The sequence below is a fragment of the Diadema setosum genome, chromosome 2 (genome assembly GCF_964275005.1).
Source record: "Diadema setosum chromosome 2, eeDiaSeto1, whole genome shotgun sequence".
NCBI lineage: Eukaryota > Metazoa > Echinodermata > Echinoidea > Diadematoida > Diadematidae > Diadema > Diadema setosum.
In genome coordinates, this window is record NC_092686.1 from 45,591,278 (window position 1) to 45,608,055 (window position 16,778).

The window sequence follows — 16,778 nt, forward strand, 5'->3', positions numbered from 1 at the left end:
TTTCCTTTTTCTCTATCAAGTAAAGTACTGACTTGATAAAAGGTAAATAACAATAAGAGTTGGGGGGGGGTAAAATATCAACTTCTGTGAAGGGTTTGTAGATAATTTGGAAAAAAAAATGATGGTACAGTGTATCTGGACCCTATGTTGGTTACTAAGCTCAGACCAATGTCAGAAAAATAATTACTCAAAGTACATGATAGTGTATCATCAAACATGGTAGGATTGGGAATTGCTTATATTCAAATGTTGGCAGTGCTGATAGTTTCTGCTCTAGCCTCTCCCAAGAGATCATGAACAATAAAATCTACCAGACAACCTCATTACTGATGTGGATATGGTTGTATGTCTTCTAATGTCTTTAGGAATTTGGGGTCACTTTGGCTTATAATTGCTCACTATATAGATGGTTATGGGTTGATATTGAAAACGTAATACCCCATAGTCATCCATGGTTGTTTATTCTTCCTAAATGTTTGACCAAAGGAATATTTATACAGTGTACTCCCATTACAACTAACGTGGTTATTACAAAATTCCCGTTACAATGAAGTAAAAATTCATGCCACAACATTATCCGCTCTATGTACATGTATTTTCATTGTTTATTTGTTCGGTTATAACAAAATTTCGATATAACAAAAGAATTGTGCTGGTCCCGAGAACTTCATTATAACAGGAGTCCACTGTATCATAGTTGTCTTTTACATAACAGGAGTCCACTGTATCATAGTTGTCTTTTACAGTGGACTCCTGTTATAACAAAGTCGGCATTTTTCTTTCGTTATATAGAAATTTCGTTATAACCGAACAAATAAACAATAAAAGCACATAGAGCTGATAATTTTGCGACCTGGATTCTTATTGCGCTGTAACCGGAATTTTGTTATAACCGTGTTCGTTATAATGGGAGTGCACTGTACACAGTGATTGAGGGATGAATTTTTTCATACACACTATTGGATAAAGAAAAGGCTAATGAAGGCTGTTAAGAAAACATACATAATGAAGCACATCACTGATAGAGTCATAGCACTAGAACCATACATGGCATATTTATTGAATATCAATGGCTATCCATATTTACAATCGTGTACAAAAAACAAACATGCAACTCTCTGAAGGGGCAATGCATGGAATTACCATAGTCCAGAACTTACAGTCTAACATCTAAAATGTACATAATTTGTCTTTTACCTTTGCTGTATAACTGGTTTGTTTTCCAAATCATGAGAATGGAGAACATTTTTGTCACAAGTTACAAATGATACCCTGGCATTGATGCAGAAGGATGTCCATGCACATTAGTTCAAATGTTTGTAAACATGCATGATGATGATGAGTACTACAATTAAAAACTCATTGGACCAAAAAAGAAAAAAAAAAAAAAAGTGCTCTCACTAAATATTCTTGATTGCGAAAAGTAGTGACCAGGGCACTGACATTGCAAAACATGTCAAACTTGCTTTGGCTCAATCACTTTACTCAGCAACATTTGATATAGATGAAGTAACTGAATGCTGCCTTTTGCAAGCAAAATCTGAAGTCAGCATGAGTGCATGTTAAATCAATTTTCAAATTTGATAAGAATTACCCGACAAAGATTTCAGTCGTGTGAGGCATTCCTGATCCTTTATAATCATCATTGCATCTGATTTTACCATGGAAAGGCAAGAAAGCATGTGGCCAGAAAAATTACACTTTTTACTTGAATCATTTAAATAACTTTCATTTCATCATCAGCATTACCAACCTATTACATATATTTGCAGCTTAGGTTTGTTTTTCTTTTCCTTTTTCTAAAAAATGTGCATAAATGTTTCAAAAGCTCCTGGATATACGCTTGCTTAAGATTAGTTTAATGTCGAAGTGCAGGCGATGGAATAGATGTTTCCTCATTTCATATTTTATTTCACAGTGGGCCTAAACTTGCAATAATCAATTCAAACAAAATAGCTTACCAGTATTCAAAACCATCAACTTGCAATGAATGTAGCATCCTTACAAAGGAAGTAAACTAGCAAAATGTATTTTAAAAAAAGAAACACTGTTTGATATTTGATTATTAGAATCTGAAAAATTAAATGTAAATTGATGAATGTCATCTGATTGTTACTTCCCGAATTGAAAGAGCCAGAGTAAGCTAATTCTACGGGCATTTTATTTTTTTAGGTTGCTGCAGCACGTTTAGAAATGTAACTCATTCACTGGGATAAGAGTAGCATAACTAACCAAACTTTCAATTGTCCAACCCTTTCAGTCTTGTTGGCAACATGATTACATTAAAGGTCAATTGGACTTCAGGCTGGTGGTTGTGAGAGGGTTAAAGGTATATATAACAGGGACTCAAGAGGGCGCAGTTGCATTGACCCACGGTAAATAATTATGCATCTGCCATGATTAGAACATCCGAATATAATTGATTCCTTCAGTGAGCCTGTTGAAAGGGGACAATGTAATGTCAGCCTCAGTTCATCTCCATTGTTCCCAGCTGGTTCTGGCTACAGCATATAGATCCTTCAAAGACAAAGTTTGTCTCCCCGTAGCTGTGGAAACTTACAGGTAGATATTTGATCTACTTTGATTGACACTGACAGTCAATACTTTTACATTGTTGATTGCTGTAATGAAGATAGAGGTGATCATCGTGTCATTCAACAGCGCCCTCTCGAGTCAGGGGTCCGTGCACCTTTAATCTCTCATTGCTGCAATAATGGCATGGTGGTGGGTACTGTGTTTTTTTTTCCTTGCTCCTCACTATAAACAGGGGGTTCCATGCCAAACTAAGTACGGTTTTACTAACCAATTCAGATGATGAGGTGGCCTCAATGGTGCATTAAACAATGAATGTGCAACACACTGCAACATGAGTCTCATCAATACAAAAAAAAAAAAAAAAAAAAAAGACAAAGAAAGAGATCTTTGATTCTGGTTCCCTATTTGACTGCAAGATATGCATAAGACATAAAAATGACAAAGTGACAAAGAACGCTCAATGACCCATGATTTCTTGCAAACATAAGATAACTAAAATTTGTGGATATCTATCTGTCTTTTAAAACAGTGTTTGCATCTTGACTGGTCAGTGTAGTCTCTGTTATAGGCTGCCTCTGGCATATCTAAAGAAAATGTATGTAGAGTATGCTCTTAAGCTTTTCAGTGACAACAAACAAATAGAAAACAAAAACAAACATGGAAGGAGAAAGCCAAATCACTGTATTATAAACCACTGTATACAGACATTGAAAGGTTTTAAATTACTATAAGTCTTTCACAAGCACACAGTGATCTCACATTTGCTCTTGCCGTCTATAACTACTGAAATCCTACTGTCAATGAATACAGCTGTGGTGGAAGATTGTCTAAATATGTGGAGTTATCCCTTAGTTTTTCTTTACTTCAATGGTTGGTCACTTGTATCACTTTGTGGCTAGGGAGGGGCTTTTGATATAAACAGTGAAATACCATGTCATTTCTATATGTATTGAAAAGTGGAAAGATGACCTACAGGAAGTCAGATGCACAAACAGTTGTAATGTGTTTCCAATGCTTCTACATTAAATGGGATGACAAGATAATGGACAACATACATAGCAGGAAGGGAACAGCACTGCAGTAAAGGACACAATGATACAGGCCAAGATTGGATTAAACATCGGAAGTTATGACATAGATAAAAATCAATCATTACAGGAACAAAGTCGAGTTTCACTTTCACATATCATTTCCTGACTTGGGTGACATACCTGTTCAAATCAAACTACATGGTGTAATGTCAACCTATCAAAGGTGCAAAACAAGATCACTCTTAAGTAGGATCTCTCTCACATAGAAAAGTTCTCAGTGATGCAATGACAATGTGAGCTCCACACAGATTTGATTAATAGTGCCTACACGATACACAGCACATGTTACTCCAGACACAATCAAGAGCTAAAAATGACAAATGAGGCAAGTATATAAATACAAGGAGTACAATTCTCTGGAATTCCCTAAAACAATATATCAAACTCGCCCTTGCACACATATTTGTCGTGCTTGCATAATGCTGCTGTGTAAAAGTCACTGTACTGCTCACAAGCATGGATTTGATAATGAACATGAAGTGTGCTCTCAAATCCCACTTCATACTCACCACATAATATGGTAATCAAAGTGATCTCCGGCTCATCTGTCAGAAGAGAGCGAGCATCGCACTCATCATCCCGTGATGAATGAATCTTCCATCAACTCTCTTTGATAAAACTTGATAATAGACTTGGCAATTCATACTGGTGAATGGCGCAAAGACAACACACAGCGGCATCAGTATGTGGCACATTTGATATCCTTGTGTTCTAAACAGGTCACAATTCGTTGCAAACAACATAAAATTTAAGGTACAAAGAAGTGGGATGATGACAGCTGCAACTTCACTTCAAACTTCGTTCAGCATGCACTTGTGTGCTTTCCTGACATAGCAATACGAAAAAATAAAATACCATGTCAAGAGAGATGCCAGCATCTTCCATGACTGGTCCTCTTTCTGCTAGCTATCAGCAAAGCTGCCTTTGTGTTGCCATGGAGACTTGTGCTTTGGCCACAGCCTAACGCAATGGTACAAGTAAACTGTGTGATAACACTGTGAGATAATACTTTGTGCAATAACCTCCTGTGTTTCAGTCTGGCTTCGTTTAGGTAAAAACAAAACAAGGTAAACTTTCATCTCTTCATCAGTACGATTCCAACGTTGAGGAGGTCAGTCTTGTGATGCAATGAGAAGATAAACACATGTAGCACAGTATGCAAAACCCTTTCACAAAATAAGAAACAAATGCTAGTCCACTTCATATCAGTAAACATATAAATACCCCTCAGTGACATGGCATAAACAAACATATTTGTACATAAAAGTTGTATATAAAAATATAAGTGTGCAACACTTTCTTTCTCTCTCCACTTACATCATACAGTCTTGATCATCATCTAAGCATATTCCATAAATTTTCCTTCTAAGTTTTTGGAGCTATTGACATATTGCAGGACACCAAAAACAAAAACAGCAAAAGACGACATAATGTTGATAATGCAGTCATCCGCAATTCCTTAATCATATTATAATGTGATAGTCAAAATAATTGACAAACACAACTTTTTATCCTCTGTACTGCTATAACTGAATTTGATGGAAGTACCCACTCTCAAGAGAAATACAATGATGTGGCAAAGGACTTACTGAATGTGCGGACAGAATAAACACAAAAATGTAAATTTTTCTTGAATGACTTTTGAAGAAAAATCTGCACAATCATACAAATTCAATCCAGGACAATGATGATTAAAATCTTATTAACATTTAACTTCCCATCTAGATTTCATTGCAATAGATTTTTCAGGCAAATCAAGTGACAGTGACAAGAAAGGAAACTAGAAAGGAAATTCCACTAAGGCTTTGAAAAGAAAAAAAGAATTAATGTAAACCTTTGCAATAACAAAGAGAAAGATGCAGTGGAATATATCTCATTAATAATGCCGGCACTGGTGCAGTATGTAACACACAAAAACTGTGACTCCAGTCATTACTAATCAGAGAGTTGTGCTAGAGGTAATGCTGATAGTAAAAACATGTAAGATTACACAAGACATGATCTGTAACTTGGCAGTATACTACTTGTAAACAGTGCCCTGCACTTCATCAACTCCACCGCTTGCAGTGCTGGATGGCTTGCATTGATCCCATGGGAGAGCATCTTGCACCTCGCATCCGAGACACAGACGATGACGTAACGCTCGTCAAGGTGCCCCGCGTCAGTGCCTCTGCAAGACGCTCTGCAAATCCTCCGGCAAGTTGGTGATGATGGACGCGATGTGCGACTCCAGCTGAGCTCTCAGTTCTGGCTTCACTGTGATGGTGTTGTCACGTACACTGGCCTGCGAATAGAGTGTACAGCTTGTGAAAGCCACACGCATCTTTTTCCTCTTCTTCGTGTGGCACAACGTGCCTGGTTGGTATCATTTGCTGATCATTACTTGCAGGCCTTGAATTTCACCAAATTTGGGTCAAGGCCACTTTTTTGAGGAAGCACAAGTAAGTAACAAAATATTGTGACTGTGAACGGTTTGAATTTGAAAGGGGCACTACAGCCAGTGAGAGGGGCATGGCAGCAAATTGGCAATGGCCGGTGGGTATTTCGAGCACTGTACTTGCCACTGGGGCATCATTCTCCCATTTTCTAGTGTGAGTATGTGAATGGACCACTTCACTAGGTTAGCACCCTGCTCTTTGCGAGGTAGTGAAGTGGGATCTTATAAGAAAATGAGTCATGACTCCCTCAGACACAAGTCCTTCATTAAATGTTCAATCCAAGGGACAACGTTTTGGAGGGAACAGCATGATTACTCCCACCACTGCTCAAATAGACTCGGTGAGAATCAAACCTGAACCATTTCATAGCAGGCAAACACACTTCCAAATGATCCACTGTACCACTCTTGGGCAAACATTTCATGGATGAATGTTTTTAACAACAGAGTTTATCAAATTCAATACTTCATTTCAATTTCTGATTTGCAACTATGCTGTATGCAAAGACTTTCATTGACAAATATGCACAAGCACACGCACACGCACATAGGTTGTACACACACACACATCAAATGCCCAAATGGAAACTATTGAACTCCAAATGCATTTTTTCTGGCCCCCAATGTGTGATATTGTATGATAAAGTATTATATGGTACATTTTATCATTAAATTCAGTCCTATGCCATGACTTTCAGAAGAACATACCACTCAAATAATTCTGGAGATCTTTTCACATGAACTGAAAGAAATTGCCTTAAAATTGCAGCAAAAAAAATATTGCACTGGAAAGGTCGGTGAAGGTAAGGAACATGCATCAACATAATTCATATCCCCCTAGAGACATCAAACATAGCCAAAGACATCGAACATCAGATATTTACACCATAAAGCTACCAAAAATAACAAGAGACCCGCGGGTCTAGCGCTCACCTGAGTATCGCAAGTTCACCTTTCACGCAGTCACTAATCTAAATTATTCACAGCTTTACTAAAATTTGACCAGGCATTCTCAAGTAGAACATGAAAATGTACAATAAGGGCCAGAATTTTTAAAGATTCCTTAATTTGGGGGCATTGGGGCCCCCTGGGGCCCACTGGGTGGGGCATGGTGCCCACTTTGATAAATTGAGATCCTGACCCCCTAGGGATGCTACCTGCCAAGTTTGACGAAAATCCATCATGCGGTTTTCAGGAAGAAGATGAAAATGTACAATTCAGGCCCCCATTTGGACCTTCCCAACCCCCCCCCCCCCCCCCCCCCCCCCCCGCCCCCAAGAGGGGCACCCCTGGATCTGCTATGAACAAACTTGAAACTACAGTCATTAATGTACTCACTCATAGTATTATCTTAGCTTATCTTAGAGAAGATTTTTAAAGATTCCGTCATTTTTTTTTTGGGGGGGGGGTTTGGGCCCCCCTGGGGGCCCCCTGGGTGGGGCATGGTGCCCATTTTAAGAAAATGAGATCCTAACCCCCTAGGGATGCTACCTGCCAAGTTTGGTGAAAATGGGTCATGGGGTTCTCAAGAAGAAGATGAAAATGTACAATTTAGGCCCCATTAGGACCCCTCCCCACCCCCCTCCCCTGGGTCCCAAGGGGGGCACCCCTGATTCTGCCATGAACAAACTTGAAACTATAGTCATCAATGTACTAACTCATAGTATTAACTTAGCTCTATCACTTCTGGTTCTAGAGAAGAAGATTTTTACAGATTCCTTAATTTTGGGGGGTTTGGGCCCCCTTGGGGGCCCCCCTGGGTGGGGCATAGTGCCCATTTTAACAAATTGAGTTCCTAACCCCCTAGGGATGCTACCTGCCAAGTTTGATGAAAATCGGTCCTGGGGTTTTCAAGAAGAAGATGAAAATGTAAAAAGTTTACGCACGACGGACGACGCACGACGCACGACGTACGACGCACGCCGGACGAAGGGCGATCGCAATAGCTCACTTGAGCCTTTGGCTCAGGTGAGCTAAAAAGGAACACAACTGTAATCAAACACTACGTCAATAAACATTCAAGTAGAAGAAAATACCAGAAAACAAGAGACCCTGTGGGTTTCGCGCTTACCTGAACATTGCTAAGTTCACCCTCCATGCATTCTCAAAGTCTATTATCTAAAAAGAACATAGCAAACCTGGGGGGGGGGGGGGCTTTGGGGGGTTTACCGGGGGCATGGTGTCCATTTGTATACTGCGTAAGCCAACTATTTCGCAAGGTTTTTATTTTCGCAAATTTTGTGTGTCGGGTATTATTGGTGAATTTGAAAACACACAAATATAATTACGATCCGCGACACGAATGTTACGTGCATACGTATATTGCCCCGTTTGGGTGATTATAGGTTTATCCACAATCGTGAATTTATCCACTCAGAAAATTGTGGGGAAACTCAAGAAGAATTAGACTCACTAAATTTATGGCATATACAGTATTCTACCACAATGGCGATAATACCTTTGGCACAGGTGAGCAAAAAAAAAGATTCAATCGCACTGGTGATAATACCTTTAGCACGGGTAAACAAAACAAAAAAGAAAAGAAAAAAGCTGGTGAAACTAATAGAACGTCTGGCCTCTGTGGACTCACCATCTTTTCTCTCAGTTTGAGCAGCAGGTCGACGACCTCTACTTCCTGTTTGTCCTTGACCCAGTCTACAATGTCTGCCTGACACAGCGCTTCCAGGTGGAGTGCAGAGAGCTTGAGGTTCACTTCATGCTGACGCTGCTGGAACCAGCCCTCAAAGTTTGACGACCTGAAGAACTTCCTGCCATGTAAACAGCATGACATCACAATGAATGGTCACAGATTCTGATCTAAGAATTATGAAGTCATGCACTTTTCTTTCCCCAATTATCAAGCTGAAAGTGCTCTGTGCAATGTTGTGTTTGATTGGTTTGTTTGTTTGTGGTTGTTGTTGTTGTTTTTTTTTTTTCTAGAAGAGGGGAGGTTCTATGAATCAAGCCTTTGGAGTTTTGAGTGAATGCCATCAATGGTAATTGACATAAATAAATGACATTAAAGTTTAGCACAAGCTATGCAAATTTTTCTCAGGGAGATACTACTCTAGGCATACCTTCAATCTCATACTGTAAAAGTGGAAATTTTTGCGGTGCTGAAATTTTCGCGCATTTCGTGCAACCAGAAACTAGTGCGAAAATAAAAGCACGCGAATATTTTTGCTTGCCATATGTTCCTGTGCGTGACATCTTGATTCCGCGGAATTAAAAACACGCGAAACTCTTCTTACCCGGCCAAGCGCGAAAAATTAGTCGCGCGAAAATATCCACTTTTACAGTATTCCTTTTTCTTTTAACCCGTGGTGGTTTCCTAAATATCCTTGGAAATTATCAAATGTTTTACAACAAATTATCACAGCAGAACCATATGTAGCAGTTTGCAGGCAAGAAATCATGTAAAGTGCACATAATTGATGTCTGTTCACAATCCCACTGATGTGGTATCTCCCAAGGGCTGCTCCATTGAAGGCAGAAACGGAGAGAGTGAGAGAGTACAGGACTTACTTGTACAGTCCAACCCAGTCGCCTTTCAACCCTGATGTCAGCTGTGGCCCAGAGTGCTCCAATGTCTTGAGGAACTCCTCAGCATCAAATGGCTTTAATCTGGGTGGATGCTGTAAAGTCACATGGTGCAAAAACTTCAGTTAATTTCATGGAAATCCCCACCTCATCAGAATTTACTCTTATAACTGCCAGCAATTTCTTGGGTATGTGCCTGTATCACTTAAATCTGTACATATTACCAACATGCCTGATTTCAAACTTGATGTAGATATTGAAATATACAATGTACTTCACATGAATGCAGTGAACCGAGTTTCACAGTATATAACACTAAGGCTTTTCACTTTAACACTTGCTGTGTCTATTCATAAACTGTAGTTGCTGCTCATATGTTATTGATTGCAAGAGACACAGCAACAAAGGTCATGCAACACATTTACAAACTGTATAATTTGCATACAATGTAATATCTATTATCTGTGATATGTGAAACGAGGCGATGCCCGTAATTCAATCGTAATGTGATCCTGTTTTGATATACCACAAGAATAACCTATCAAGAATAACCTATTAATGAGTTGTTTTTCTGTTTTTTCACAGCTGGTCAAACATCTTCCTCTCACTTGCACACAAGAAATGAAAAGAGAAATCCAAGTCCAGACTACATAACTACCTCATGATTTTTGCAAGTAATTGTGGCACATTAACTTGATGGGTCTCTCTCTAAACTGCAGTCATTTATTCCTGTTTGACACTTACCATCAGCTCTGCTTAATGAAAACTACTTTCTTCAAAAGTATACTTTTCTTCTATCTATCTCTCTCTCTCTCTATCTATTTAAAAAACTCAAACAAAAACAAAAACACAAGCATATGATACGGATATGGGTATGGGAGAAGAAAGCAATTGAGGAGTCATTGGGAAATAGAAACAGCTCTGTCTCTTGGTACCAAAGACAGCCAGCTAACAGGCAAGCAAATGGAACCGCTATGAGACTATCACCACCGACAACAAAACAGTGATGTAAAACAACAATAATAATAGTGAGGACAACATCATTACCATCATCATCATTAGCAGCAGCAGCATCACTGTCACCACAATTTCCATCCTCCTTCTCATCATCATCATCTTTACTATCTCATCAACACCAACATCTCATTTCCATCATTATTATCATCACCACTATCATCATCATCATCATCACCAACATCACTATTATCACAATTATCACCATCTCGACCACAACAGTACTCAACACCATCATCTTCATCTTCACACCTGAACTCACATAAAAGATGGAGAAACTTACCTTCCAGGGCGAGATGTTCCTCTGGAGGGGCATGAGGCTAGCCACATAGCGCTCCAGTGGTATCATGAAGCTTTGGGTCAGCTCAAGCAGATGTCTCCTCAGCATGGCATCCTGGGCCTCTGTGGGTCTCCTCGTCTGCACTCCCTGTAACCACGGCAACAACAACACCACATTCAGCAAACATATACATAATGGTCATGCAGGGTGTGTTTTGACTTCATACTGAAAATTTATCAGTCTGTCAACATGATCAGTGTCATGAATGACAAGTACCTGTATGCCATTGTATAAAGTTTACAATGAAAAGTTTCTTAAAAGTTAATGACTCCCGCTGTGTAACTTTTTGAATAAACCAAAGTGACATATCCTTCAGGGCTATGAGTTTGGTATGTGAAAAATATGATTCCATGGTAGGAAAAAACTTTCTGTTATACTTGACTCTTGAATCAATGGACATGGTGAAGTGAAGTCAAGACAATTTTTGCAGCTTTTTGTTTCCGGTTTGTTTAGATGTTTAACCCAAACTCATAGAAAGATCCAAAGGCACTCAGAGGAATGAATAGTTGTACAGATAAAACCAATGGATGTAATTAGAATCACACTTTTGTAATTCACAGGAAAGGCAGGGGGTAAGCCAGTGAATAAAAGTAGGTATCTATATATGAATCTTTACAGTGCAACACCCATTACATTTCATGTACTTGAAACTAGGAAGGTGTATTCTAGCACCCTGACAGTCCTCAACTTACTAATTCTTCTTTAGCACACTTTTGTGATTACCTCCATTTTAGGATCAATCAAACAATTTTCTTCATTTCAACTTTAAATTGTTATAGCAGCTAACTCAGCTTTCCGTTTTCACCAAAACTTTGTACTACAATGTCTCAGCTTTGCTCACTTTTTTTATCACTTTTATGATCCATTTTTATTACTTGAATTTCTCACCTTGGCTAACTTTTTGAAGATGGTCTTGTCCTTGTTCAGGAACGGCTTGTACTGGGTGTAAACACCTGGCCAGAAAAATTGCATAATGATGAACATAACTTGAATCTACTTTACATGATCAACAGAATGCAGCTTGTGTGCACTCACAGCAGAACTAAGTACAACAATGAAAACAGCAACTCTCCCTAAGAAATGACTTCACATTTTATTTTGTAGAAGTAGCATGTACATGTAGAATGGATTGAATTACGAGGCACAAAAGCATGAAACGGGAAGCAATTGCAATGAAATGAAACGGCAACCACTTGCTTGAAAATGACCCAATTGCGCTCTTGTATCAAATGAAACAAGAAAACCCATCAGCTTAATGCTCCAAGATTTTTTTCCCCACAATATATCATGGATAAGCATAACATAGATACATGACAGAAAGGTTAAAGGTATAATGTGAATTGAAACCACAAGTAGTAACCAAGACACCACCACCAGAGAGATTGAAAATTGCTCCCTCATTCTGAATTACACTTCAAGTTCCTTACAACCTTGAATCAGTCAACAATACTTACAAGAAGTTTTGAAATTCACTTTACATTCAACAGCACTATCATGAAATGTCTTGGTACTGAATTGACAATCAATTACTAGCATACCAACATGGTAAATCACAAAACAAGATGTTCCTTTGTAATTTCTGAAATTACAGTCCACAAAACTACGGACTGGAAGGGTGTTGAAAGTGAAGGTGGCACACTAAGCAAGTCCTTTTGATGTTGCCTTTTCTATCTTCTTGCTTCTATCTACACCAATGTGTTGTGGGAGAGTGACTCTTCTATATCTGCAGTTCTAACTACACAAGTGTTAAAGATATTCTGTGGAACATAATAAAGACATGACTGAATTCTACAAAAGTAGGTGCAGCAGTGTGACAAATACTCTGGTAAGTCCTACAAAGTATTAATGGGGAACACTTTGTACTGTTATGTATGATGCTGTACTGGCATTTCTACCCTCTTGGAGTGGCTATTGGGCTAATATAAGACTTCTCACCTGGTTTTGACTCAAGGGTTTTGATACTTCCAGGCTTCTTTGGTTTAAGTGCTTTAGAGTTCTTGTCACCTATCACAAGTAACAATATGATAAATCATAACATACACAGATGAATGTGAGGGATGAATGTCAGACTCCTTGACAAATGCCAGGGATGCCACTATCTGCTGACCAATAAACATTATGATGCACAGTATAAAAATCAGTATAAAACATTTTTGAAGCCAAAAATTAGAATAAATGATATGTTTAAATACAGAAAAATCTAATATTAAGCTCACTAAATGTTAAATCAAATAAGAAAACAAATCACTTCAAAAACATATTTCCCTATAACTGATGAATAAAAAGCATATTATTAAATATCATTAAAATATGCTATCAATTACTTGGCAGCTCTAAAATGAATACTGCAAGAATTGTATGGTACATGTACATGCTTCTATCTATCACTGCCCATAATGGCAAAGTAACATATTCCAAGTATGTTAAATATCTCAGAATAAAATCTAGGCTTCAAATTATAAGGTTTTCTCTAGGTGGACATACATGTACGGTGTATAAGCAACAATACCATGTTGAAATGATATGATGACATTACTTTTGACCGTAAAGCATGTTGTATTAGTCCCTAGAATCATGCAGGCTGTGAATATGAATTCATAATTTCTACTAGCACAAAAGGCGGCAGATGTACATCCGTAATCCAGCATGACTATTGCAGTTAGCTTGATTTACATAATTAGTTCAATATCAAAAGATATACCAAGAGGTTTAATACAGTTTTAAAAAAATACTATGAAATTTTACTAAAAAGCTTCCCATTAATTGTCACTGTTATAAGAAACGAGAAATCAATGCACATGTCTGCCAATGGTGTATAGGCAAGAAATACACATTAAGAATGGCATTACCACAGCATGGTCTTTAAGAATAATCATTTTCTGCCCCAATAGAGTGATCCCACATATGCGTGTCCATGTAAGTAGTTTTGTAGCATACATATTGCATGGTTAATTTTTGATTTGGTTTGTATCTGTTAGTATATCCAAACAAGAATGCATGAAATCTTATATTGAAATGACCATTATTTATTTTTTTCTTCTAATATTTCAGATATATTCACATTAACGGTTTCTCTTGAAATATTCTCCTGCATAAATATGTAAGTCTGCACATTGACCTCGGAATGATTCAATTTGACAAGTTTCATGATAGCCAACAAAAAGCCAACATAATGGTAAGCTAATGCACTACCATTTTTTTTTTTTTTTATATAACAAAGGCATAAGCAGCACCATATGCTTTTCACCACATGGTGGTTAAAAAAAAAATGCACATTGACATAAGTGGCAAAGCAAGCATTGTGGCAAACCCCAATACATCTTGTTACAAGCAACGGTTTTTATTCTATCTTTGAAAACTCACATATGATTAAAGATAATAAAAAGTTTTGGTACCTCAAAAGTTTCCCTGAATTTCCGTGTTTCAGCAGGGTTCGAAATTGGCGATGGTCCGCTGGCCATTGGCCACCCGAAATCACGTCGGACTAGCTAAAAATCGTAAAATTATGAAGTTACTGGTCCGTCTGGCTAGCCAAAATATTGCTTCAGTGTTAAAATTGATTCTAAGTAGTCCGCCTGGCTAGTTTAAAAAAAAGTTAAGTGCGACCCCTGTTCAGGTTAAAGTACCTTTCAAATAACTAACACTGTGAGACTTACTCGCCCTAAAGTGCTCTCATTTCTTAGTAATCATGCAATTAACTGCGACCAGCAGCCCCATACGCATAGCGACCAGCAGCCCCATACGCATAGCATAATGGGGCTTCGCATTGTAGCATTCAGGATCATGACAGATTTAGTATCGCGGATAAATATCAACTTAAAATCCATAAAATTCTTCAATTTGAAGACTTACCAATTAAGTTGAAGTCTTGAAAACAAGCTTCGGGCAACGTTTGGTTCTGCCAATAGTCCCTTTCTGTTCGAATTGATGACTGAATGTGACTCTGTCGAGAGGACCTTGGGAGAGCTGCATACACTGATTACTATGGCCAGCGCATACGCACACATCACATGCGAACAAATTTCAAATCCACGAACGGATAAGATGTTTGTGTGCGCATGCGCTGGCCATCAATTCAGTGTAGCTCTCCCTAGGTCCTCTCGACCGAGTCACATTCAGTCATCAATTCGAACAAAAAGGGACTATTCGCAGGACCAAACATTGCTCAAAGCCTGTTTTCAAGACTTCAACTTAAGTCTTCAAATTGAAGAATTTTTTGAATTTAAGTTGATATTTACCCGTGATACTAAATCTGTCATGATCCTGTAAGCTACAATGCAAAGCCCCATTTAGCTATGCGTATGGGGCTGCTGGTCGCAGTTAGCTACTCAGTATGCGTATGGGGCTGCACGCTGCTGGTCGCAGTTATCATGCAATAATGGTTTCGTACAATACGTGTACTACCTCGCCGCCGTACGGCGGCGGCTCTGGTACGAAACCATTATTGCATGATTACTAAGACATGAGAGCACTTTGGGGCAAGTAAGTCTCACAGTGTTAGTTATATGAAAGGTACTTTAACCTGAAACACAAACTAAGACAAGGAAATTCAGGGAAACTTTTGAGGTAATACCAAAACTTTATATTATCTTTAACATTACATTATTTGCCAAAGTGTGAGTACGAGAGGATGTGTTCACAAACCTGTCACAGGTTCCCCTATCCTCAATATATGGGGCCAGTGTTGCAGAGTCTTGGCAAAGAAAGGGTTGGTAACTCCAAGGATTACTGATGGTCTACATCATGAGGAGGCAAGACAAAGAAGAGGAGGAATAGTTGAGTTTCAGATTCACTTTCAGCACCATTGATGTCTACATAGGATGACATATATTGCCCTATAGTAATGGCATTACAAGATAGGGCGATATGATTATGACTTTATCAATCTATATGACTTTAATATATCATCAATATATAATGACTTTATTATATTATCAATATATAATAACTTTCATTATAAATCAATATCATTAGTATATAATGATTACATTATATATTACACAATGTACATGGATGGTGGTCACTGATCAATTGTGCCTTTGATATCCTCTGGTAGACATATAGCTGAAGATTCAAAAGAAAAACATGACAAGATACATTTCAAACCCTGACATTTAGATGGATGATATAAATCCTACAAGTAATATCTATTAAAATTCTGCCAAGAAGATTAATTTGAAACATTCAGCATTCAATCATTTCAAAACTATCAACGAAGAGCAATCAATTAGGGAAGAACATAGAAACAAAACTAAATGCTAAGAATGAATTCCCGGTCACATGATAAAAAATATTGTCATCATAGACATACAGCCGATCATATATACATAAACACACACACATACACACACACACACACACACACACACACATACATACAGAAAGTATGAATGACAAGACAAACGATGAATTTGAAACATTCACCAATGTATTATTTTCTATGACAAAATATGCGACAGCTTAAATTATAACCCAGCATGTCACTCACACTGAACAGCTCAACCACTAAATTGTGGAGTCTCACTAAAATGAGAGGAACAAACAGTTTACCACATGGTAAGTCTTTTTAACCTGTAGCTCAGGGCATGTCTTATGCATTCTGTCTGCAGCTTTGACTTCATCTGAAGGCTACTTACGGGGCTTGCGTTCTGGTCGTGTACTCCTTGAACTCGCTGTCGTGGATGGTGAAGTAGGGGCGGTAGTCTGGCATGAATCTGAGGGGAGCTATCATGCCCACCAGAGCGTGGACAGTTTCGGCACACATGCTGGGGCTAGGTGCCATGACAACCAACGTCTGCAGGAAAGACATGAGAAAAGGAAT

General features: G+C 38.4%; 1 protein-coding gene across 1 annotated transcript in view; it reads right to left on the bottom strand.

Annotated features, from left to right (window-relative positions):
• Positions 1–5,726: 5,726 nt before the first annotated feature.
• The window catches only part of LOC140246051 (protein DENND6B-like), a 34,465-nt gene continuing 23,413 nt past the window's right edge, over positions 5,727–16,778 (bottom strand). Inside the window, exons 9-16 of the mRNA XM_072325495.1 lie at positions 16,594–16,751; positions 15,602–15,693; positions 12,893–12,961; positions 11,846–11,910; positions 10,901–11,044; positions 9,589–9,698; positions 8,654–8,831; positions 5,727–5,910 (exon numbers count right to left, since the gene is read on the bottom strand). Of these exons, the coding sequence (XP_072181596.1) occupies positions 5,788–5,910; positions 8,654–8,831; positions 9,589–9,698; positions 10,901–11,044; positions 11,846–11,910; positions 12,893–12,961; positions 15,602–15,693; positions 16,594–16,751 (939 nt within the window). The 3' untranslated portion in view covers positions 5,727–5,787. The remainder of the gene's footprint in view (positions 5,911–8,653; positions 8,832–9,588; positions 9,699–10,900; positions 11,045–11,845; positions 11,911–12,892; positions 12,962–15,601; positions 15,694–16,593; positions 16,752–16,778) is intronic.